Source organism: Schistocerca americana, chromosome 1 (assembly GCF_021461395.2).
Source record: "Schistocerca americana isolate TAMUIC-IGC-003095 chromosome 1, iqSchAmer2.1, whole genome shotgun sequence".
Taxonomy (NCBI): domain Eukaryota; kingdom Metazoa; phylum Arthropoda; class Insecta; order Orthoptera; family Acrididae; genus Schistocerca; species Schistocerca americana.
In genome coordinates, this window is record NC_060119.1 from 998,521,447 (window position 1) to 998,548,074 (window position 26,628).

General features: G+C 42.7%; 1 protein-coding gene across 1 annotated transcript in view; it reads left to right on the top strand.

Moving 5' to 3' along the window:
- The window catches only part of LOC124548682 (neurotrimin), a gene marked incomplete at its 3' end in the record, with an annotated part of 1,196,053 nt that overhangs the window by 652,104 nt on the left and 517,321 nt on the right, over positions 1-26,628 (top strand). Inside the window, exon 5 of the mRNA XM_047125186.1 lies at positions 5,861-6,068. Coding sequence (XP_046981142.1) covers positions 5,861-6,068 — 208 coding nt within the window. The remainder of the gene's footprint in view (positions 1-5,860; positions 6,069-26,628) is intronic.

Consider the following 26,628-nt stretch of genomic DNA (forward strand, 5'->3'; position numbering starts at 1 on the left):
TTCCGTACACTCGTAATGTTTTCTTCGTTCACCAGAGCGTACCACATACACCAACGAAAACAGAAAGTTGTAGTAAATTTTAACTTACACGCCATAAATAATATTTTACTCGGATGCAAGTTACAAGATTCCAGTTGCCAGTTGCCAATCGGGCGGCAATGGGACCAACAGTTTCAGTACACTGATTACTTGTTCAACAGATAGAGCGCATTCAACAGTGTTGGACGTAGCCAGGAATGTCTTAACTACGATTTCAGACTATACAGGATTCAGCTGCTGTAAGCTCTTCGTGATGGTGATAAACAACTACATGTACGTTTTGTGAAGCCATTCTGCATGTGGAAATGTATGGTAATGTCTTTGCGCATTTGGTGTCAAATAAGGTAATCAGAATACAAGTGGTTCAAGTCCAGAGAAAGTTTATTCTGAGACATTGGAGGGTAAAGATATATGGGAACAGAGAAACAGCATACACTTTACGAACATAAATTCACTATATTTTGAAACAGAGAATTATACTTCCTTGTTCCATGCAAAATGAAGTACATAGAAGAAACATTGGAGGATGCAAAAATGTTTGATTCTGTAGAATTTTCTGAAAATAATTACAAAGAAAGTAGTACTGAATATAATAGTTCCATGTTTAATATTCCCATATCTGTTTTCGTACTGCCTACATTTACCTACGCGTTCAACACAGAAGAATTTAGCATTGTCTGGAGACTCGACGTCATCTTCAGCAAACCGTTTTCGACGTGTTTTTGCAACGCAAGGAGTATTTTTGAAGAAATGGTGCTTAATACGAGGCATAAAAGGTTCTTCCCGCGAACCATACGCGAGTGGAACAGGAAAGGGAGGTAATAACAATGGCACGTAATGTGCCCTCCGCCACACACCGTTGGTTGGCTTGCGGAGTATAAATGTAGATGTAGGTGTAGATGTAGAAATCCAATATATCCTTCGTCCTTGCACACGTAAGTGCACGTCGCTGTTTGTGGAGACTGTCTTGTTCTGGTAGCTGACGTTCTGGTTTTCCTTTTCCTTTCCTATGTCAAATTAATTCATGGAATTACATGTTACGATGGAAGCTGTTTTTTGTATTTTAGTGAATACAGACATCCCGTACCTCAACCAATGGTCGCCTAGCCAATTCAATTTGTGACCGTCAACAGTTTTCTTCCGGTTTACTGTGGCTGCTTCCAATTTCTTCGTGGATAAAAAGTCCGTATGCATCAGGTGAAATAGTTTGAACGGTGTTTTCTTATTGGATTCTTTCACAATGGTAGTCACTCATTTGGATAATAAAAATGGATTAGGCCTATTTTCCCCACTTTTCGTATGTCAAGCCAAAGTCGGAATCGTTTGGTATGTAAAAATGCGCTGAGAAAAGAAATTTATGGTCTATGATTTCTGTTTCAACATCAGGTTCTTGTTATAGTTCATTCGAAGTAAGTGTCATTTCTATCTTCCGATTTTTTCTTGGCAGCTGTCGGAACATAAAATTACATGCTTATAATATTTTGCATGTTCCTTGATATGCTTCACTAGGCACGTTGAAACGTTTTGTGGTCTTCTTCCCCCTTCCGTTTCATCCCACGTGTACATAAAATCATTCATTTCATTAAATTAATGTATTCCAAAGTTGTATATACACAGTTTCCTCATGTACCATGCTACTGATGTGAATAGGTTTGGAAATGGGAGTGCCTGCTGCAGATCAAAGGTCAGTACATACAAGTCATTTGAAACATTCGCTGCAACTGATTTGAATTTTTCCGTAGCCTGAGCAGCTTTTCTTAAGTGCACGTCTCTTTCCTGCGTCATGGAGAGCGATATAGCTTCATTCTGTTCCACTCAGATCTTTATGTTCATTACATGCCTTTTGATGGTGGCTTGAAATGGAGATTAAATTTTATTGAAAAGACATGCTAATAGAACTTCTCTTTTACTGTGGTCTTATGTTTTTCATGACATTTTTGGATGTACATGCTGCACATTTTGCAAATAGACAGATCTGGGAGTACGTATTTTCTTTCAGGATTAATGTTTCGTGTGTAATGACTGTGACAGGCTGGAAATGATTTTATATGTTCCATAATACCAGTGTCATCAATTTTATTGGCTGCGGTCTTCTTGTCAGAGGAGTCAACTACAGCCCAAACGTTCGGCTTTGATATATAACGGTATAGTCGTTCTTCGGATATCTGAAATATGTTAAGAAATACTTGCTGCATTTGATTTCAAATATTCGCTAGCCTGAGCAGCTTTTCTTGGACGCTTTGATTTTCCACCTCTAGGAACTACTTAAATGATGTAGATTTCTGATCTCCAGAATCATTTTGCGGCCGTCTCCTTTGCACACTAAATGATGGCACTGTTCTCCAAAGACTGTTGCTGTGAATATTCACCTAGATTCCAGAAGACTCAAACAATTTCTTAGACTGGCGTTCCGTTATTCTCGCAGAGCACTCTAATCGACATGTGCAGATTCTGTTGGTAAAAACTTTTCCTTTATCCAATTGTTCTTTCTGGTTATATGCTCTTGTACAGTATTTCGGAGAGTTTTCCTTTTGTTGATCTTCCAGGTCTTCACACTTCCTGTACATTTTCTTTCCCTCTGATTTAATAGTGAGTGACTATTCTCCACGAGTCCCTCTCTTAGTCTTATAACAAATAACACAATAACAACAGCTATTACAAAACTAAAATTCGAGACAAACCAGTATATTATATTGCATTAGCGGTAATAAGAAAGGTTATGCTGTTGTTAAAACACTATACAATGGTAAAAGTGATAAAAACCTATGTTTCGCAGTACGTTTCGAATTATATTACTTTACCTTCATTTTCGTCCGAACAGTCGTCTCTGTCCACAGTAATGGTTATGCGGTGCAACAGACCTACTAAACTTTGAAACACAGCATCCAGTGTGAACTTGCTTCACTTGTAATCTCAAATAATAAACAGCTGTTTCAGTTGGCAAGTGAATTGCTGCTATTAGGCACCACAGTGCTCAATTAGAAACTTCATTTACTAGTCTCCGGGAAAAATCGAGACTGTACTATGCCTCTGATCTCAAAACACAACTTTTGTCTTAGAGGAATTGGAGATTTTCAAACATCTCACTCGTCATGATGGCCTCAATCTCAACGAACAGCTGCAGCTGCGAAATAAAAACTTTCTTGACTGTATAAATCCATTGCTTGATCTTTGATTCAGATTTCCTCATGAAGTTTACCGAAATGTTGTTTTCCTGTCACATCTTTGTTGTTTTCTTGTATGTCATAACTAACGTTTTTACGTTACAAAATGTATCTCTACTTAAAGCAGATAAATACGTAACTTCATCCTGTTATGTTATGTCTGAATCAGCTGCATCACAATTTCATGTGTCTACTTTTGAATGTACAGTAGCCTAGTTGTTTCTGCGGCTACTAGATGGCGCTCTTAGTAACACCATGTTTACTTGCCCACACATTCTAAAGTGGGCACCTCAGTCTTGTTGCAACCCTTGTCCACAGCACGAGCAGCCCTTAGCGGCTCGCCATCTGACAAGTGTTCATGACGTCGCCTTTCCGGCTGAGATCTTTTTTTAATATGTGACTTGTAAGTACTGCATCTTTTCGAGTCAGTACAAACTTTAATTTTATTAATGTACTATATACCTAATGTTTTAGTGCAGTTAGTCTAATTCTGAAGACGACGCTCATAGTAGCGTCGAAACCAGGTCAATTTTTGACTTAATACACTCCTGGAAATTGAAATAGGAACACCGTGAATTCATTGTCCCAGGAAGGGGAAACTTTATTGACACATTCCTGGGGTCAGATACATCACATGATCACACTGACAGAACCACAGGCACATAGACACAGGCAACAGAGCATGCACAATGTCGGCACTAGTACAGTGTATATCCACCTTCCGCAGCAATGCAGGCTGCTATTCTCCCATGGAGACGATCGTAGAGATGCTGGATGTAGTCCTGTGGAACGGCTTGCCATGCCATTTCCACCTGGCGCCTCAGTTGGACCAGCGTTCGTGCTGGACGTGCAGACCGCGTGAGACGACGCTTCATCCAGTCCCAAACATGCTCAATGGGGGACAGATCCGGAGATCTTGCTGGCCAGGGTAGTTGACTTACACCTTCTAGAGCACGTTGGGTGGCACGGGATACATGCGGACGTTCATTGTCCTGTTGGAACAGCAAGTTCCCTTGCCGGTCTAGGAATGGTAGAACGATGGGTTCGATGACGGTTTGTATGTACCGTGCACTATTCAGTGTCCCCTCGACGATCACCAGTGGTGTACGGCCAGTGTAGGAGATCGCTCCCCACACCATGATGCCGGGTGTTGGCCCTGTGTGCCTCGGTCGTATGCAGTCCTGATTGTGGCGCTCACCTGCACGGCGCCAAACACGCATACGACCATCATTGGCACCAAGGCAGAAGCGACTCTCATCGCTGAAGACGACACGTCTCCATTCGTCCCTCCATTCACGCCTGTCGCGACACCACTGGAGGCGGGCTGCACGATGTTGGGGCGTGAGCGGAAGATGGCCTAACGGTGTGCGGGACCGTAGCCCAGCTTCATGGAGACGGTTGCGAATGGTCCTCGCCGATACCCCAGGAGCAACATCGTCCCTAATTTGCTGGGAAGTGGCGGTGCGGTCCCCTACGGCACAGCGTAGGATCCTACGGTCTTGGCGTGCATCCGTGCGTCGCTGCGGTCCGGTCCCAGGTCGACGGGCACGTGCACCTTCCGCCGACCACTGGCGACAACATCGATGTACTGTGGAGACCTCACGCCCCACGTGTTGAGCAATTCGGCGGTACGTCCACCCGGCCTCCCGCATGCCCACTATACGCCCTCGCTCAAAGTCCGTCAACTGCACATACGGTTCACGTCCACGCTGTAGCGGCATGCTACCAGTGTTAAAGACTGCGGTGGAGCTCCGTATGCCACGGCAAACTGGCTGACACTGACGGCGGCGGTGCACAAATGCTGTGCAGCTAGCGCCATTCGACGGCCAACACCGCGGTTCCTGGTGTGTCCGCTGTGCTGTGCGTGTGATCATTGCTTGTACAGCCCTCTCGCAGTGTCCGGAGCGAGTATGGTGGGTCTGACACACCGGTGTCAATGTGTTCTTTTTTCCATTTCCAGGAGTGTATTTGTGACCGAGGGCTTATTTGTTACAATATAATTCTGACACGGTCACTGAATCTTATTAGCAGCTATGTTCAAAGTTTTACAACTTTTGTGGTCTTGCACCACTTGTACTTTGACCGCCTCAAATGATCATGATACTTGTAAATGGAAAAGGGAACCACCATAACGCAAGAATATGCGAAACACAGCAAATCACATACCATACTCGAGCAGGAGAGATTCTTAAACTTCATGTGTTTTGAGCCACTTTCCGAGAAAAGCCAACATTATCCGGAACAGCGGGAACATTCAGAAAATACGATATAATCTGACTCTATTTTCCCTTCACTTCGCTTAACAGGGTTATGCTCTTTGCCATCTACAGATTCAGTGGTTTCAAGTTGCATTGCGAGTGGAATGACTAAGTCACTCTTCCGTCTCTCACTAAAATGTTATCGTAAGGTCACTGGAGACGAAGAGCTTTCATATCAAAACGTTTATAACACCGCAAGTGTGCTTAGTTTTTTGGCGGTGGGCCTCCCATGCCAAAACAAAACTACCATTGTTGTCATAACCCATTTTGTGTTACTCACACACCAAAGCAGTACTCCTTACAAAACATATTTTGGTTTGTCGCCTGTATCAATCATTGAGATTGTTATCAGTGCTATATGCTGGAGTTAGAGATGCAGACCGATTCTCGGTATTGCAGGTGGCCTGGGTACGTGTCGATACGCAGACCATCCTGTCGATCCACCACAACGTGATCACGCAGAACCCGCGCATCTCGCTGTCGTACAACGACCACCGCTCCTGGTACCTGCACATTAAGAACGTGCACGAGACGGACCGCGGCTGGTACATGTGCCAGGTCAACACCGACCCAATGCGCAGCCGCCAGGGATACCTACAGGTTGTCGGTAAGTGATCCTCAAAAACACGCTTCTAAACAGTTAAGATACTAGATGAAATATACTCGATATGTTGTAATATGTTTTCAGTTATCTCATTTGTTGCTTGGAACGAGGGCAATGTGCACCACTGAAATTGGTTTGAAGAAAGCAAGATAATGATAAATTATTTGTTCCAATATTTGGAGTGGACATTGCATTTTCATGGCATTATATCAATTATCGGCGACTTGTGGCGTGTCATTTTCTTACATTTCAGGAAGATCAACTTCCAGTCCCACAATGTTGTGCGAAGTGGGAAGACATATGCAAGAAGTATTTCACATCTACAACCGTACCTAGCAGTCCAACTTACGGTGTGTGACGGTAGATACTTGCGGTACTACAATCCTTTCCACCTTGTATGTCCCATTTATGAATGGCGTGTAGAAGAATGAATTTCAGACACTTTCCATACAAGATCTAATTTCTCGACTTTCATCGTCGTGGTCGTTTCACGAGGTATATATGGAAGGAAGTAATACGTTGTTCGACTTTCTCCGGAAATTATTGGCTGGGAATTTCGATAGTAATTAACGTGCTGAACAACGCCTCTCTTGAACCGTCTGCCACATGAGGTTGTTGAGAATCTCCCTAATACTCTCGTACTTACTATATGATTACGTGACGATACGTGCCACTCTTTCCGATTTCTTCTATTAATCATGCTTGGTAAGAGTCCCAGACTGATTAACAGTACTCAAGAACTCGTAGAACAAGTGTTTTGTAAGCCATTTTCTTAATTGTTGAATTATATTTCCTTAATATTATCTCATCTGCCTTTCCCACATTTGGTTTTCCTCCGTTCATTACACTACAGATCACTGCGTGTGGTCAATCCTAGGAATTTTACCGCAGTTGCCAACAGCGTATTCGAAGAGTGGTGAATCTCTTCGCCTGTTTATGAGAAGCACATTAGATTTAAGTACATTCAGGGTCAACTGCCAATCCCTGATCTTAGCCGCCGGTCCTTTAAAAGTCTTTCTGTGATTCCCTACAGACTTTGAGATTTAAAATCAGCCCACGGACAACAGCATCGCCCGCGAATAGTCACGAGATATCCAGCGTTACCCACTAGATCATTTACATAAGCGGTATTCCCCAACAGAATTAGAATTTTCCTTTCATATCAATCCTTTTTGTTTCGTTGAGAACGGCGTGTTGAACTATACCTGCAAGGAAGTCCTAAATCCAAGCATAAATCTCGTATGATACTTGATAACTTGAATTTTGTATGGGTTGCCTTCTGGAAATCGAGGAACACAGCATCCTGCGCACCTTGCACTATGGCGCTCTGGACGTTAAGCACGAACTGAGCGAGCTGTGTTTCGCAAAGATCCCTGTCTATATAAACCGTGTAGATTTTTGTACGGGACGTTTTCATTCTCCAAAAATATTAAGTGTGACCATAAAACATGTTCCGCAATTTAACACCAGGCTGACGACAGTGATATACGCCTGTATTATGCTAAATATGCACACGTATCTCACGACCCTCCCTCAAAACGTATGTAAAGGGGTACAAGATAATACGGCCACTTGTGAAGCCATTAGCAATCGGTGTGTGAGTGGGGTCTAGTGGTTCTCTGGTGGAGGTGGAGAGAAATTGCAGAACATGAAGATAGCCAGTCGTGACAACTAAGAACTATGGATGACGAGCAACGGGCGGATTCAGTATTTCTAGGTTTCCGGAAAACATTTGACACGGTGCCCCATTTCACGCTGTTGACGAGGGTAGGAGCATATGGAATACGTACGCAGATATGTGAGTGGCTCCGAGTCTTCTTAAGTAATAGAATCAGTATGTTGTCCTGGACTGCGAGTGTTTATCGGAGACAAACGTATCGTCAGGAATGCCCCAGGAAAGTTTGATAGGACCGCTGTTGTTCTTTATATACCTACATCTATATCTACATGGATAGTCTACAAGTCACATCTAAGTGCCTGGTAGAGGGTTCATGGAACCATCTTCACAAATCTCTATTATTCCAATCCCGCCGGCAGCTGTGGCCGAATGGTTGTAGGCGCTTCAGTCCGGAACCGCGCTGCTGCTACGGTCGCAGGTTCGGATCCTGCCTCGGGCATGGATGTGTGTGATGTCCTTAGGTTAATTAGGTTTAAGTAGTTCTAAATCTAGGGGACTGATAACGTCAGATGTTAAGTCCTATAGTGCTAGGAACCATTTGAACCATTTTGTTATTCCAGTCCCATACAGCGCGCGGAAAGAACGAACACCTACATCTTTCAGTACGAGCTCTGATTTCTTTTATTTTATCGTGGTGATCTTTTATCCCTATGTAGGTTGGTGTCAACAAAATATTTTCGCATTCCGAGGACAAAGGTGATGATTGGAATTTCGTGAGAAGATTCTGTCGCAACGAAAAACGCCTTTCTTTTAATGAGGTCCAGCCGAAATCCTGTATCATTTAAGTGACATTCTCTCCCATATTTCGCGATGATACAAAACGTCCAGCCCTGCTTTGAACTTTTTCGTTGTACTCCGTCAGTCCTATCTGGTAAGGTCCCCACACCGCGCAGCAGTATTTTAGAAGAGAACAGACAAGCTTAGTGTAGGCAGTCTCCTTAGTAGATCTGTTATATTTTCTAAGTGTCCTGCCAATAATACACAGTCTTTGGCTATCCTTCCCCACAACATTTTCTGTGTGTTCCTTCCAATTTAAGTTGTTCGTAATTGTAATTCCTAGGTATTTAGTTGAATTTACGGCCTTAAGATTTGACTGATTTATCATGTAACCGAAGTTTAACGAATTCCTTTTAGCACTCACGTGGATGACCTCACACTTTTCGTTATTAAGGGTCAACTGCCAATTTTCGCACCATTCACATATCTTTTCTAAAACTGATCTGGCAGGTAGGGTGGGCAGAAATCTGCTGCAGTTTTTTGATGATGTAGTGGTGTATGGTAAGCTGTCAAAATTGAGTGACTGTAGGAAGATAGAAGACAAGATTGACACAAGTTCCATTTGGTGTGATTAACGACAGCTACCCCTAAATGAGGAAAAATGTAAGTTAATGCGGATGAGTAGGAAGAATAAGCCTGTAATGTTCGGATACAGTAACACGACTGTCCTGCTTGAGACAGGCAAGTCGTTTAAATATCTGGGCGCAACGTTGCACAGCGATATGAGATGGGACGAGCATGTGACAACTGTGGTAGGGAAGGCGAATAGTCGACACGGTTTATTGGGAGAATGTTAGGAAACAGTGGTTCATCTGTAAAGTGGACCACATACAGGTCGCTGGTGCAACCTATTCTTGAGTCTGCTGGAGAGTTTGGGAACCGTACCACGTCGGTTTGAAGGAAGACATCGAAGCAATTTAGAAGCGGGCTGCTGGTGCTGGATTTTTTACCGGTAGCTTTGAGGACGTAGGTTGCAAGTGCTTCTCTGAGATGAAGAGGTTGGCACAGGAGAGGAATTTGTGCAGGGTCGCCTCAAACCATCCAGAAGACTGATGACTCGAAAAAAAATAAAAAAGGTTCTAAAAACACGAAAATGTTGGTGTATACTTCGGGAACTCAAATGGGAACCCCTAGAGGGAAGATCTTTTCGAGAAACACTGTTGGGAAGATTCAGAGAACCGGCATTTGAAACTGACTGCCGAACGATTTTACTGACGCAACAAACATTGCGCGTAAGGACAACGAATATAAATTAGGAGAAACTAGGGCTCATAAGGAAGGATATAAGCAGTGGCTTTTCCCTCGCTCTATTGGCGAGTGGAACAGGGAAGGAGATGAGTGGTAGTGGTATGCACCGTACCATTGGTTGAGGAATGTCTATGTAGATGTAGATATTGAACATTCGCAGAGTAGGGCGGCGGTGGTCGACGAACACAGGCCGCGAAGGGTTGGCGATGATGTGCCATTGTCAGCGATTGTGCCAATACGGCTCGCTAGTGGCTATGCCCTCTGTGCATCGTTCGGCCCGGTGCTGCCTCGGGAGGTGGCCCTCTGCTCTCTTAACTGCCGCCGGTATGTGTCAGTACTCATCCCAGCGTCGAACAGCTGCCAGGAACATTGTCTAGAACTTTTGGTTGGAGGGCTGCAGCTGTTGCTAGTGACCCCGGAGGTTCGGATCTGAGAGGACGTTAGCTCGACCCACGGCCCTTCCACGCTACAGCGGGACTTTTGGCTGTATGTCCTGTCGAAATGGTGGACGAACGTTGATAGCATCGCAGCAGAAGCCAACACATAGCGGAAGCCAATTCGAAGTCGGTATTTGGCGACATATCCAGGCTTCTCGGACTGCCCACTTTTATATATGGCAAGGCAGGTCTTGTCATGGCTGAGGACGTTGACGCGGAGTGCCAAGTATCGTAGCAACATCACGAAACTTTGATTATTGCTACAGCGCCCGCCTCGTTGTGGCGGAGCCGCTTGAATAGCGTAAATGCTCGAGTCAGCTGATGTCCACAAGTGGTAGGTTTCGACACTGGGCCCCAGCTTGTGCCTTCACTGCCAATCACCTCCCCTCTTAGAATAAATCGGCCCACCAAATTCCTGACTGGATAATGTCTGACTGAAACATACGTGCTGTTACCTATGAAGTTTACACTTTTCGATTCCCAGTCAAACCATACCTGGAGTAGAAATTCTAGAACAAATCCTAGGTTATCTGCTGTATGCCTATATCCTTCATTCCCCTGTTGGTATTTACACTATTTACACCGTTGAATATACATGGGCTGAAACACTGAGTTCCTGGTTCTTGTCCTCTGCTCTGTCTCACTCCAATTTTTCAAGGCTTAGCCACTCCTTCACTCGTGTCTACACTATTGACCTGCAGGTCAAAGGAAGAGGGAGTCGATCTAGGGGATTCTACAATTGAGGTAGATATTAAAAATGCCTACTGTCGCCAAGTTGGCGAATGTGTTAGACGTAGTAGTTCGGTATGACACATACTACTTTATATGTACAAATACATGTTCCAATTCTGGTTAACCAGTATCTGGTCCAGGGAGGCTAGAAGGGTTGGTCTATATTGTCGTTCACATAGGTTATGTTTCTTTTGGCAAAATTTTGAAGCTAAGGTTCGGTAAGTACAACAGCAAGTAGGTGGTGTTCTGCACAGGGGTACGAGAGGTGGTGGTGGATAATCGGAATATGGGTCCAGAAATACCGCAAGTGGTGCCATTAATGAGCAACCTCTGCCTCTGTAGTTTTAAACGCTGTGTACTACTGAGGCCTCTTTAGTCATAGCGGATATAGATGATGGCTACAAGATCCGATACTGAAAAGACTCAATACAACCCACTTTCTTGGAAGAGCTCATTTTCACCTGCAATTACCTCTCGAGGACACTAAAATGCGGGTTTATTGAAGTGAAATGGTTAAGGGCACATGATACTGGTACTGTACATATTAGTTTGTGGAGGCGATGGTAACTCCCTCTGTCCTACACTGCAGCAACTCCAGGGTGAAGAGCAGTGTGTAGGACTACCTGTCTAGTTGTACTAGAAATATCTAAAATAACAAACACGCTTCAAAAAAGATTCTTTAAACTTCAAGCTAAATCCCCAAGAGTAACACACACATGCCCTCAGTGACGACAAACTTCCAATTACAATTGTGCACTGGATATAAACTTACTTCTACACAAAGCACATACTTCTCAAAATAATGAACATAATGAACATATAACGATGTTTCCCAAACAAATGAATTACGCTATATTTCCACTACACATATACCCAGCAACTAAGAAGAAAGAAAACGCAGATACAATAAGCATATGTACTTTACTGTAGGGCAAATGGAAATTAATGATTACTTCACAAGGCCACTCAGGGACCTTACAGCGTATCGATATGTCACAGTAACTACAGAAGTACCTTGCTCCTCTTGTAGGAGCTTACCTTTCTTCCTTGACATTTCTCTCCTCCTTTTGAAGGGACTGCTAACAGCTAAGGCAATTTTTCAGGGCTGCCTTTAAATGGACCAACTTGCCCTAACATACAACCATGCCAGTGAACAGACACATGTAGTGATAATCTTGTACTCTAGTAAATTGTGAATTACAATTCGCTACTAAATGTGGTAGCAGTGCATCCCAGGCACTATGATAACCATTTCCATAGTAGCGTAACATGCATAAATTGCTTTGGTGAACCCTCTTTGTTCTCTCATTGGCTAGCATCTATTCTGCACTAGTCCTCAAGTCCTAATTCGTAACACCCTGCACAAGTTCTTCATCAGTCTGGACATAAAATTGGCATCCTGATCTGTTATTACAGTCTCTGATGTCCCAAATTTTAATCACCAGTGGTTAATCATTTCTGAGCTACCGTTTACATGTGCTGATTTGGCTTAGAAATCATGGATACAAATAAAAAAATGGTCACTTATAGACAACACTTGCCAATTCACTGTCCATATCTGGGCAAAGGGACTAACAGCATCTGTACCAATAATGTAGAATGGTCTGATGGCCTCAAGTACCCTTTGCAATGGAATCTGCTAACGCTTCAGTTCAACCCTTTATGCAAATAGTATGAAGTTTTTGACATCCTGGACCACTTTCTGTTTCTACATTCTCCACCAACAATTTTCTGCAGTGTGATGTTCTGTATCGTAACAGCTTCCATACCCAACCAAGATAAGGTCATGGGCTTGTCTCAACACTTGTCAGCATTAGTATATGCTGATCCCACATTCTCTGTTTTTATAATACTCAGTTGTCAGCACTGAACTGCACTTGCATCGTGAATTGCTGACAGACTCAGTCTACAGCCTGAGCCTTTCACCACTCATCTGCAGGTATGGCAATGCATTCAACAGTGCATGTCTTAGGACACAACCCATCTGCATTATTATTAGTCTTCCCAGGATCACATATGACTTCAAAAATGTGAAGCCTACTGAGTCAAACTGGTAGATCGATCCTTAAAGTCCAGAAACCATTTCAATACTGCATGCTCTATTATAACTTTGAAATATCGACTATTTGAGTAACAATGGAAAAACTAGTTCTACAGATCAAATTGAGCATCTCTTTTCCAGTAGTCGAGTAATCTGTCTCTGCATTAACTGTTTAAAAGCATAACCTAGCGGATCATCTACACTAACAATTCCCTGCCTCATCACAACCACCACAGCTTGATTACCCACATCACATGATAATATAAAATGTTTCTTATAATCCAGGAAAGTAAAGAAAGGATCAACAGTCATTAAATCCTTTATATGCACTAACGCTTATTCACCTACTGGAGTCCACCGAAACTTCGCCTCCTTTTTCACTAGATGTGTCAGGGATCTTGGTTTTTCTGCAAATTGTGGCACGAATTCCCTGCAATAATCAGGTATCTCAAGACAAGACTGCAGCTCTTCCTTAATAATAGGTGGCCTAAATTTCAGCAAGACGTGAACAAGCTGGGAGTCCATTCACACACTATTCTGGGCAGTAACATGGATCCAATGACGAACTCCTATAAGAGCATACTGGCACTTTGCCAAACTTACTATTAGTCATGCTGCTCATAGTCGACTAAAGAAGTCTTTCAAACCACCTAATACGCTGTTCAATAGGTGCTGGGAAGTTTCCACCACATTCTTTAATGTAAAAGGCGTTTAGTAGTACTGGTAATGACCAGATGTGACCAGAAACGCCATCTTGGGTCATTCTCTGGTGCTGCCTTTAATTGTCCTCTCCACGAATCCATGCTTACAAAATAACGAAATTGCAACAGATTATATAGAGAGTCGATGATGCTATGCATTGAGTCCACTACCGTCGCTTCTTTTGATTTAAATATCGGTAACTGCAGCGGAATCTGTAAGGCTTACCTATGTCTGTCCTCTTTCTTCGTACAGTTACTACTGGCGATAACCAGGGCTGTCACTCTAACTATAATCCCATCATGGACCTGCCGGTTTGTAAATTCCTCCATCATTGTTAGTAGATACTGTGGAATTTGTTCTGGCTTTTTATACACCAGAATTCATTCACTGTGGGTATCCAGTTCTGCATTAGTAGCGCAGCTGGCAATGGTCTGGCAGCCTTAAACAACTTCTTTTACCCCTTTTAATAATCTTCCCATCTCCTTCCTATTACACCGTTTTAAATGTGACACTTTCCACTACAGTGTCTCTACGTTGACAGACTGTCGTGGCTACGAATATTCTTGAATTCTATAATTAATTCTTCTTCCTCCAGTATCTCCTAGTTAACAGAATTTTCTCATTTTGCGAAAACTGAGGCCGATTTGCTTAATTGTTAAAAACCATTTAAAAGACACTACCAAATAATTTTCTTTAATTTAAGACAACCGGTTTCAACAGACTATGCTGTCATCTTCATGTCTTAAAATCTCTTGTAAAACATGTTCATTTTACGCTGACCTTAGGCACCAGATGACAAGTGGATAAAAATAGCACGTTATAAAAGGTTTGTCATCACTAAAATATTTAAAAAATAAGGCTCTTTGTGCAACAGGCTATATCCATATACATATTGATCACAGAGCTTGTGGCGTCATACAAACATGGTACACAATACCACAACTGTTTACATATGCTGGACATGTTCTAAACAGTCATATGAATATGTGAGGCATTTGTAAGCAGTTCGCCTAATATGCTTGCGTTCCATGACCACCTCCAGCTCCATAGTTCGATGCAGCCAAGTACTATGATCAATAAAAAATGAAATCAGAGCCGATATCGCCTCTAGAGAGACGGACGTGGGGATGAAGTAAGGTGTCACAGTAACGTTGGCTGGTGAGTGTAACGTGTTCCGACATTTGGACGTCAGGTCTCCGATACAACATTATGTTCGACAATGTTCCAGAGTGCATTGCGTACCCACACATGGCTAGGGATGTGGACACCGTGATGCAGACAGGAACACTGTCGAACATGATATTTTTGGTAGTCAGGGTGCTATGGTGTGGAACATGTTATTTTCAACGGTCAACGTTATTGTGACATTGTACTCCTTCAACATGTGTGTGTTTTGAGGGGTACATCTTGCCCATAATTCATTTTTAAGGATGACAATGTGCGATCGCATCGACGTGCGCAGACAAAGGCTCTGTTAGTACGGTGAACGGATTCGCCTGCCCGTTCCCCCGATTTAAGTCCCATCGATCTCGTGTGGGATGCGGTGGGGAGTCGTACTTCAGCACTTCCACAGGAACCAACGACCACACAACAGTTGTCAAGCACGCCGGTGGAAAAATGAAACACGCTACTGTTTGCTGATCATACAAGCATCATTATTAATCCAGTAAAAGAAAGTCCAATTGAAAATGATACAAATAAGGCCTTTGGAAAAGTCATTAGATGGTTTTCTGCAAATGGGCTTGCTCTAAACCTTGAAAAAACACAGTACATCCAATTTTCTGCTGCAGAAAGTACAGTTTCTTCAATAAATATAACACATCAATAGAAGTCGGTAGACAGGGTAGAGCACACAAAGTTTTTGGGTGTGCATATAGATGAGAATCTTAATTGGAAAATTCATATTTTGGATCTCCTAAAGCGACTAGGTTCAGCAACTTTTGCGATCAGAATAATTGTCAATTTTGAGGATATAGAAACTAGTAAACTAACATACTTTGCATACTTTCACTCTCTGTCATACGGAATAATATTTTGGGTAACTCAACATTTAGACAAAAACTATTCACTGCTCAAAAGAAAGTGGTTAGAATAATGTGTGGGGTTCATAGTCGCACATCTTGTAGGCATCTTCTTGAAGGATTGGGAATTCTTACAACAGCCTCACAATACATCTACTCACTAAAGTGCCCTCCGCCACACACCCTTGGGTGGCTTGCGGAGTATAAATGTAAAAAAAAGTAGATAATGAAATTTGTTCTCAACAACATGGACAAGTTTAAAAACAACAGCGATATTCATGATTATAATACCAGAAAAAATAAAGACTTACACTATCCTTTGCTCAACCTATCTTTGGCACAGAAAGGGGTAAAGTATGCTGCTATAAAAATTTTTGACAAATTATCAGATGAAATAAGGTGTCTGACAGACAGCAGTAATAGCTTCAAAAATAAATTGAAATCATATCTCCTTGACAACTCCTTCTATACCATAGATTAATTCTTGAACAGGAATAAATAAATCTATAAATATAGTATACGCATTTTGTGCCATTTAAGGTTATGTGGTAAATAATAGAAATATTAATCTTTAACTATGTATTGTAATATATATATATTAAAAAATTTTGTTTCATATGTGCATTTCTTGTACACTTCACACGTTCCACATCATAACGGCTACCGTACCGTGCGACTGATCAATGGAACACGCAACCAGCTAACTAACTAACTAAAAAGCACAACATTGTAGTTTCGGGCGCAACCAAGACTGGTTCAAGAGCTAGAACTACCCAAAAGGAACTGTTTAACTTCCCTTTGTCGCCAATATATATGGACTACTATGACTTGTGCGCTTAACAAAACACTATCAAGTGACCCCGAGATGTCTGAGCGAACAGTGGAATTATTCCCAGCACACGGTACACCTACTGAAACAGCTATAAATTTCTGTGCCCAAAACATTGAATTATTCAGTAACAGAAACATTCTACTTCCACGCGAGCGTTGTACAAAGAGTCCTAACCTATACTAGCGGCAATTTAGAGCCATGCAAATAGATGAATACGACTATTCCCGGCATGGAAACTGTTCCCTGTCGATGTCTTGCACCGTCGCTTGTCTGATTTCCCGACCAACTTGTCGCCAGTGTGAGGGACGATTCCTTCGAGGAACAGGTCAGTGCTCCTCCGCAGGTGATCTCTAATCGAGCTCCTCGTTAAACAGTGCACGACGGATTCTGTCCGGTTTTGCGCAGTGATATGAAACAGCGCATTACTTATTCCACTGGTTCCTTACGTGTAACGTAGTCCCTGTTGTACTGGATATCTCTGTTGTAGAATTGCTCACCGTATCGCGACGCCTAGCCTTTAGGCTGCTCCTTACGACCTATGTTGTTTGAGGGAAGGCTTGCCTGCAGTGGAGTTGCACCACGCGACTCGCTGTCGCAACACGAGAGTGTTTACGGAAGTGTGTTCAATAACGAGTCCGGAAAAGAAATAAACTCTGTTTCCATGCTTGTCGCTGTATTTATATAATCACTTCTTTTACCTACTTGCTGAGTGAGAACAAATCTTCCTACAAGCATGTATCCTGAGACGGAGTAATTGTATGTTGCCGTCAAGGATAAAGAATGTTAACAAAAATAATCTTGTGGGGCTGAGCGAATGACAGTCGAACGACATATAAGTCATTTAATTTGTGTGCTTTCCTATTGTACAACGGTTATTTAAATTTCGAGTAATCGTTTTCCGTGACGTTAACTCCGGCAGTTCAGTTGAGAGCGAAATTAGGGAAACGTTACATTGAATCTCCCAGCTGATCGAAGCCGTCGAACGTAGTTGACGACGCTTTCTTCATTTCTATTTGAAACGGTTCTTCATTAATTGAATCTTATAATAATTTTTTTGGGACCAGAAATTTCGCTTTGGTTGCACTAAAGGAGTACCACTGAGAATATATCGCATTTAAATACATAGAGAGGACTATTTTGGTCACATTTTATATTAGGGTAGCCTGTACGTCAACTGCTAATCTGAAGCTGAGAAATACTTGCTTCATATGAATCTCGAATACAGTACAATTGTTGTCAAAATGACGGTTGCCACAGACGAGTGAGAAACAGGCGATTTAACTACTTACCGTAAGCATACAGCAGCAATGAATTAATTTTTGCCTCTGTGAGCGAAATGAAACAAATTAATCTTGAGCACTTCTTAGAAGTTTAGTGTAGCAATACTTGGAGATATAAATATGCATTTATATCTGGACTATTCCGATGATTTATGGAGACATCATTGGAAATGCAGGACATCGGGTGCTTTTAGAAGTGAGTGTAATACATTCTTCGTCCATTTGGGAAACCGACGGAAGCTCTCTTATAATGGTGCAGAGTACACGTTTCTATGATGCACACAGTAGTTCACGGAGTACATTTGTATATGTAGAAATTAACCTCGTTTCTGCGGTTGTGATATACACAACCGTGATTCTACATTTTAGTCGGCATTATATGAAAAAAAAAAAAGTTCTCGACTCGACTTGATGCAACGCTCGTTTTGTATATTAGATCTGGAAATGGCCCACAAATATTTTCACATGTATTTTATGAAAACGAACTTCTCTATAAATTTCATTTCCATCATTAATTTAAGTATTTGCTGATACTGCAGACAAATGGTCTTTTATTGGTATTCAAACTGCACTTTTAATGTACTTTCCACTTAGAAATGAAGTGGTATAGAATGCATAGGATCATGTATTCCTCTGATAACAATAGCATTCTCCGGCCTCGCGTAACACGCGACTGCGGTAATACTGCTCCGCCACGCGCCTTTCTTTTGCTGTTGCCATTATTCTCGACTCTCTCCCCCTGATGGTGGGACTCAAAGCTTTATTTACGAAACAAAAGGAAACCGGAGATTGAGTTACCATCATTAGGAAAGCCTTTGCTTGTTAAAACTTAAGATGTGAAAGTATCCCGTTGCGAGTCGTGACTCGATAATGGGACTAGACAAAACTTAGAGTGGCGTTCCTATAGCCTGTCATCTGCGCTCAACTTTGGTTTAGTTCGAATAAACTGCAGACTCAGTTGATGCTTGTATTGCTTTTTCAGTAATATTGAGTCAATTTCCGTCTGCGAAGTACTGAGCACAGCTCATGTTGCGGTATGAAGGAACTGCTACTTTGTCGAAACGGGAGTATACTGCTAAAAAATTATTACTGACGTTACTTGGAGAAACTCTCTCCGTGATCCACTATGAGTTTTATTTCATATTATATCTTTGAGGGCTGTTCAATAAAGAATGATCATAATTTTTTATGGTGATTATTTCTCGCGCTTATGATATTCTGTTAGTTTAATGTGCAGCAAACACACCGTAGTAGTTTCATTGTTGGGGCTCCTGGTTCCCGCCTGTGAGAGACGGGCAAGGTAAGACATGTGCAGTATCGCCTACCGCTGCAATGGAGGTAAAACTCAAGGAACAATATGCGGCTTTGTAATTCTGCGTCCGTCTCAACAAATCATCAACTGAGTCCTACACAGTGTTACAGGAGGCCTACGGATAGTCTATTCTTCCCTACAGCACAGCTCGATGGTGGTTTAAAATGTTTAAAGAAGAGAGACAATCAAAGAGAGGTGGACCCGGTGCTCCAGTTACTGCTCCAACGTAAACAAACATCAACACTGCTGCTGTCATTGTGAGAGAGGACCGACGAATTACCTTAAGATCTCTTTCTGAAATACTGAACATTTCATTGGGTGCCACCCACACGTTGCTGAAAGAAAAATTACACAAGAAACGTGTTTGTGGGCGATGGGTTCCAAGACTTGTTTCCCGAACAAAATTACATTCACGTGCAGGTCTGCATGCAGTTAATGTAGATGTTAGAGGAAGATCCGGAGTATCTTTCAAGTGTAATCACTGCTGATGAAACTTGGCTACATCGTTTTGATCCTGAGAGCAAACAGCAAGGTTCAATGCAGAAATCTCCATCACCAACCACTAAAAAAGCAAAAGTGGTTGCTTCTGCTGGGAAAGTTAGGTCATCTCATTCTTTGATATTCATGGAATGCTTTATCAGCATGTTGTACCTGCACACACACCAGTAACTGGACAATACTGCAGGGATGTCCTGAAAACATCGCAAGTCCACATCGGGCGCAAAAGACCACATTTCCGTGTAGCAGCCTGGATGCTGCACCACGATAATGCGCGGCCGCATATTGCCAGTGTTGTTGCTGATTATCCTGCAAAAATCAACGTGAAGTGCATCTCTCACTTTCCCCATAGTCTGGATTTAGCCCCATATGATTTTTTGCTGTTCCCTAACGTGAAGAAACGCCTTCGTGGGAGGCATTATCATTCATCAGAAGCAGTGGTGAAGGCTGCGGAGGCGAATTTGAAGGACCTTTCCAGCATGTATTTTAAGACTGACAGAAACGCTGGGACAAGTGCAATGCATTCATTGGAGACTACTTTTAGAAGGACCATCAAAATAAAGAGGATGAGTAAAGGTATATTGTGATCAATCTTTATTGAACAGCCCTTGTATTTCGTGCTCATGATCATTGGAACACAAGCGTTGTTACATCTGATCTTTCTTCGAAAGCATCTTTGATCTAACATCCGAGCTGCAGATTGTTGCAGCAGGGTACTAACTATACAGGAGCTGTTCTCTGAGATGTGATTAAAGTACAAATTTTCTATTGAACTTCGTAACATATTATTTGTTGATGCTGGTACACAATACCCGCATCAGACTCTCCTCTCTGTGGTAGGAAGGGCGGGGCCAAAGAGAGATTGAACCTCATTCGTGTTGTGAACATTCTGTTTATCTTAACTAAACATACTAAGTTCGAGTTGTTAAAAATCTGTCGGAAAAAAACCGCCAATGGTATTCGCTGCTGAGAAACGGTATAGTTTACAATCATAAAATTGTACCAGATTCATTAATAGCAAACAGAAATAACCAGACAAAACTGAAGTTAAATATTGCGTTCTAAATAATACAGATAGTGAGGATCTTCATGAATTTAACAGATCTTAAATCTCCTGGAGTTTCACCAGTTCAAAAACCAACAGTGTAAACAAGGAATAGAGTTTAATAAACATTCAGTTGGCCGAACCATACTCGCATAACCACATTTAAGTCTTTGAATCTAGTAATTACTCAGTTGGTAAATTAACCGGTTACCAGTTCAAAAAGTTACATAAGCTTGAAACAAAAGAAAAAATGAAAGGAGAGCTGCAGTAGGAACAGAATGATTAAGACACAAATAAATACATCGACGTGCTATACAACCCCGTCATTCGCAAGACGTAGCGGACTCTGAAAGATTAAATGGTGCAGGACCAACCGCAACCGGCTGGCCGTTCGGCCGGGCATGGACTTGAATATCCTTTCGGAAGCTGCGGCTGCTCTGTCAAGCACGTCGATTTCACCGAAGTCCCACCAAAGGAAACACAAACGATAACATAATTAAGAGAGAAATATAGAATTTAGTACAGGAATTGGGCTAGGTCTCTTCTATACACCGAACGCCGCAGCACGACTGTCAGAATAAGAGCAACAAGGAAAAAAGTTAATAATTTTTCAATAAGTTAACGGAGTCAAACCAATGAAACTTCTAAGGCGGCCAAAATCGAAATACAGTTACCATGCAGGACGTTCGACAGCCAATCACAAATTGTACCCAACTCGCACCACGTGGGCGAGGTGTGAGTAAATAAACGACACGCGGAGCAAAAGCACTAAACCGAAGCTAGCGCCTTCGGTTGGCTAAAGAACCTCTGAGTAACAGCAGACGCAGCATAGCTTTTCGAGTAACATTAATCCACGTGTAGGATAGTTGTAACAAGCACAAAATAAAGTCCTCGCTGGGAGAGACTTAATAATTGTGATTAAGTGGCCCACCCATACAAACAAATAAAAGAAGACAATAAGACTTTGTCGTATAAACACCCGATGAGACAACAGATGAAATAGCTCCCTCCAGCAATAGTACATGCAGGGCATGGCACAAGAAATGAACCTGCTTCATATATTAATGCGCGCCGCTACAAATCCGACGCCTTACAGCAAATATCACTCAGATTAGAGCATTAAATAAAGAAACCAACCGCGTAGTTTTATAGGAGTGCACACACAACTTTCCTGCGGAGACTCAGAAGAGGGATCAACAACCTGAAGTCTCATATGGAACAGGACGCGAACCTAGAACAAACAACCAGAAAACTACTGAACTAAACAGTCACCGTACCGGTATGGGAAATGTCACATATGGCTATGGCCTCTGACGATGCTGGACTCACTCACGTCCGTTGAATCAAATTGGAAGTTCACCAGACATATCCATACAACGATCTTGGAAGGACACGGTGAAGCCGACACAGACCTTCAACACCTCTTCCGGTCGGCTGCTGAAGCACACCACATGCTCCCTCCTTTGGTACGCGCCTCTTACTCCCAAAGGTTTGCAGCCGGCCTCAACCTAGGTAATAATGTTTCGAATCCCAGGAACCCGCCAGAGTGTCTCTTCCTGGGATTCCTACTACGCTCAGAGCCGGCGACTGTTAACTGCCAAACTTGTACCAGCTATCAACTGACGGCACACTACTCGCCTCGCCGCCAGTTTCCACCTTGACTGCTTCACCCTGAGGGAATTGTTTCACATTCCCCGTCTCACTGTTACTGCCCACGTCTCCAATCTCCGGGCGAACCACGCTCTCCTAATGCACAGACGTTCCGTTAGAGACCGTGACGCGACCTACGTATCACGCAACGGTTCAGATTAAATTTATGCATACAAGTTTTTCTAATATTGAAATTTCACAATTATTTGTAAGATAGTACGATAAATTTCATAAATAATTTATCACGCGTCCTTAATTTACCAAAAACTATACACACATTAAAGCGAAACCAGATTGCTCCATTTCTCTGACTTACGACGATCTACGTCTAAACCCACATGCATCTTTGAAGTACGTAAAACGTCATACACTGTGTGACTCCGGAGTGTCCGGTAACAGCACCACTGTATTTAGCACGCCAGCTCGCCATTCCGAACCAATATCCAATTTGAAAACCTGGTTACCGTTTCCTAATAGCGATATCCAACTTTCAGTCCATTTGCTTGTACGAAATACACTCCTGGGAATGGAAAAAAGAACACATTGACACCGGTGTGTCAGACCCACCATACTTGCTCCGGACACTGCGAGAGGGCTGTACAAGCAATGATCACACGCACGGCACAGCGGACACACCAGGAACCGCGGTGTTGGCCGTCGAATGGCGCTAGCTGCGCAGCATTTGTGCACCGCCGCCGTCAGTGTCAGCCAGTTTGCCGTGGCATACGGAGCTCCATCGCAGTCTTTAACACTGGTAGCATGCCGCGACAGCGTGGATGTGAACCGTATGTGCAGTTGACGGACTTTGAGCGAGGGCGTATAGTGGGCATGCGGGAGGCCGGGTGGACGTACCGCCGAATTGCTCAACACGTGGGGCGTGAGGTCTCCACAGTACATCGATGTTGTCGCCAGTGGTCGGAGGAAGGTGCACGTGCCCGTCGACCTGGGACCGTACCGCAGCGACGCACGGATGCACGCCAAGACCGTAGGATCCTACGCAGTGCCGTAGGGGACCGCACCGCCACTTCCCAGCAAATTAGGGACGCTGTTGCTCCTGGGGTATCGGCGAGGACCATTCGCAACCGTCTCCATGAAGCTGGGCTACGGTCCCGCACAACGTTAGGCCGTCTTCCGCTCACGCCCCAACATCGTGCAGCCTGCCTCCAGTGGTGTCGCGACAGGCGTGAATGGAGGGACGAATGGAGACGTGTCGTCTTCAGCGATGAGAGTCGCTTCTGCCTTGGTGCCAATGATGGTCTATGCGTGTTTGGCGCCGTGCAGGTGAGCGCCACAATCAGGACTGCATACGACCGAGGCACACAGGGCCAACACCCGGCATCATGGTGTGGGGAGCGATCTCCTACACTGGCCGTACACCACTGGTGATCGTCGAGCGGACACTGAATAGTGCACGGTACATCCAAACCGTCATCGAACCCATCGTTCTACCATTCCTAGACCGGCAAGGGAACTTGCTGTTCCAACAGGACAATGCACGTCCGCATGTATCCTGTGCCACCCAACGTGCTCTAGAAGGTGTAAGTCAACTACCCTGGCCAGCAAGATCTCCGGATCTGTCCCCCATTGAGCATGTTTGGGACTGGATGAAGCGTCGTCTCACGCGGTCTGCACGTCCAGCACGAACGCTGGTCCAACTGAGGCGCCAGGTGGAAATGGCATGGCAAGCCGTTCCACAGGACTACATCCAGCATCTCTACGATCGTCTCCATGGGAGAATAGCAGCCTGCATTGCTGCGAAAGGTGGATATACACTGTACTAGTGCCGACATTGTGCATGCTCTGTTGCCCCTGTCTATGTGCCTGTGGTTCTGTCAGTGTGATCATGTGATGTATCTGACCCCAGGAATGTGTCAATAAAGTTTCCCCTTCCTGGGACAATGAATTCACGGTGTTCTTATTTCAATTTCCAGGAGTGTAGTTTATAGAAATAACTACTAAAACAGCCACGTGACTTACTTAACTAACTAAAATGATTTTACTTCTCCAACTAATGATATGGTGCGTTTTTTTAAATCAATTATACTGTCCGAACCGAAGTAAGCCTTTTCCTACTTATCTTATAACTTTAAGATAGAAAATATTGTATCGTCTCTGATAGGAGTCAGCTACATGAATAAAACTCAATAGGGCCACCTAACCAACTGAAATAGCAAAGACAGCAGAAAAGTGCAAAGGCATTATTGACACAGAACCAGGCTGATTCCAGAATTTAGAACAGTCCATAGTCACTAAGTTTCATATCACTTTTAATTACTGGTTCTGATCTACATCATCGATAACAGATATATCTGACACCCTGAGTCAGGATATAAAACATAAAAAACTTCTAACCCTCATAAGCAGCGACCAAACATGTAAAAACACGATAAACATATATATTTCAAATTAAAAATAATAATAAAAATTAGTATGATACGCGTCTATTGGGTATCTCTATCACAGTTTTATTATGTTTTCACGTATTTTTATTCTGACTACCATAGCTACAAGTTTTTTTTGTGTGTTTTATGTACCAGTTTAGTAATGCATCTGATGATGATCATCTAAATCGAAGCTGGTCACAAAATAAATGTTAAAGTTTTATGATCAAAGACATTTGAACTCTTGAATCAGCCTAGTTCCGCTACAGTACCGCCTCTACACTTTTCTGCAATTTTTTACGTTTTCATTTTATCAGATACTTCTGTCAAGTTTTGTCCCGGTAGCTGACATGTGTCTGAGATCGTCAAATATTTGATATCTGAAAACAATAGAGGAACAAGAAAATACTTACTTCTATTCGGTCTGTATAACAGAGCGAACGCAAAAGGATGAAGAGACAATACCATTTCACTAGTTGCAGAAATAAAATAATTTTGTCGAGTTAAATAACTGACGACGTGGATGTTTTAGTTGTTATTTTTTATTATTCTGTGAGGCAGCACGTAAATTTTGCTGTGAAGTCTAACTAGCTACTCATGTGACCGATACAATCAGGACGGTTCACGTGAACCGAAACCGTCCATTTTAAAAATTTAAAGCAATGCAATTAGAATGATAACGAAGAATGTGTTTCCCAACAAGTGATTACGGATCTTCTCCAAGGACGTTATATTATTTTTTGCAATACGTGGTTCATGTTCACGGTAATAATTCGGCGTTAAGTCATGGCACATAAGACACAGCGACAAAAATTTACAAAATGGGCCTACTACGTTACGTTCTGATACCATCTGGAGTTGACCACGATTGCTAAAACAGTCACAACGCGTGACCCTCCTAAGCAGCAAATGACTCTAAAGATGGCCGTTTGTGACGGCTGAAATCGGTAGTCTAAAAACAAAATACAGACTGTTTAAGAAAATATAAAATATACATTCTAACCTCTAAGACACCAGAGAATCAACCCAAGCTCTAACTGCAACCTCCACTTTCCAGTAAGTTAGAAATACCGTTTGTCACAATATATCCGCCAGCACGCAACGTGTAATCTACAACTGACGCATATTACAAAGACCTCCACACAAGAATCTAACATTTTTCCTTGGAAACAGTTTTTTGATTTTCGTGTACACAAAGTAATGGACGAGTTAGCAAATACATTGACTTAAACTGGTTGTAACACAAATAATGTTCAATATTAGTCTATGGCCGACATGCAATTAAAATCGAACCTGCCAGCCAGATACTAACTACAGAGCCTCCTAAACCGCCACAGCTAGTGAATTTAACTGTATTAGGTCAATTTCTGCCATAGAACTACGATTTACCGTCGATCCAATGCAGTGTTTCTCGTTTCTTGTTATATGGCCAGTACAGAGATTCACTCAACGAATATAAAAATGTACCTTCTCAACGCCCAAACTGTGAATGAGATTAAGGAAGCTCATAAACTAAATTATACGAATAACAAATATTTTAAATCTGATTGCAAATACCTGACACTGTTGGCTGCACAGCCATCAACGAATTCAAAGTAAAGAAACCATTTGATATGAAGCTTTTGTATCCTTAATCGTGTGTAAGGTACACTGGATTACTTGTTTCGACAGGACTAAGATGCCATCTTCAGATTCACTATGTGCAGGGTATGAAATCATGTTACGCAGTAAGCTGCACGTTTGTTTTCGTACCAGTATCGGACTCATAATGAAATGGTACGAAAACAAAAACGCGGTTTATCGCATAGCATGGTTTTATAACCTGTAGGCGCTTCAGTCCGAAACCGCGCTGCTGCTACGGTCGCAAGTTAGAATCCTGCCTCGAGCATGGATGTGTGTGATTTCCTTAAGTTAGTTAGGTTTGAGTAG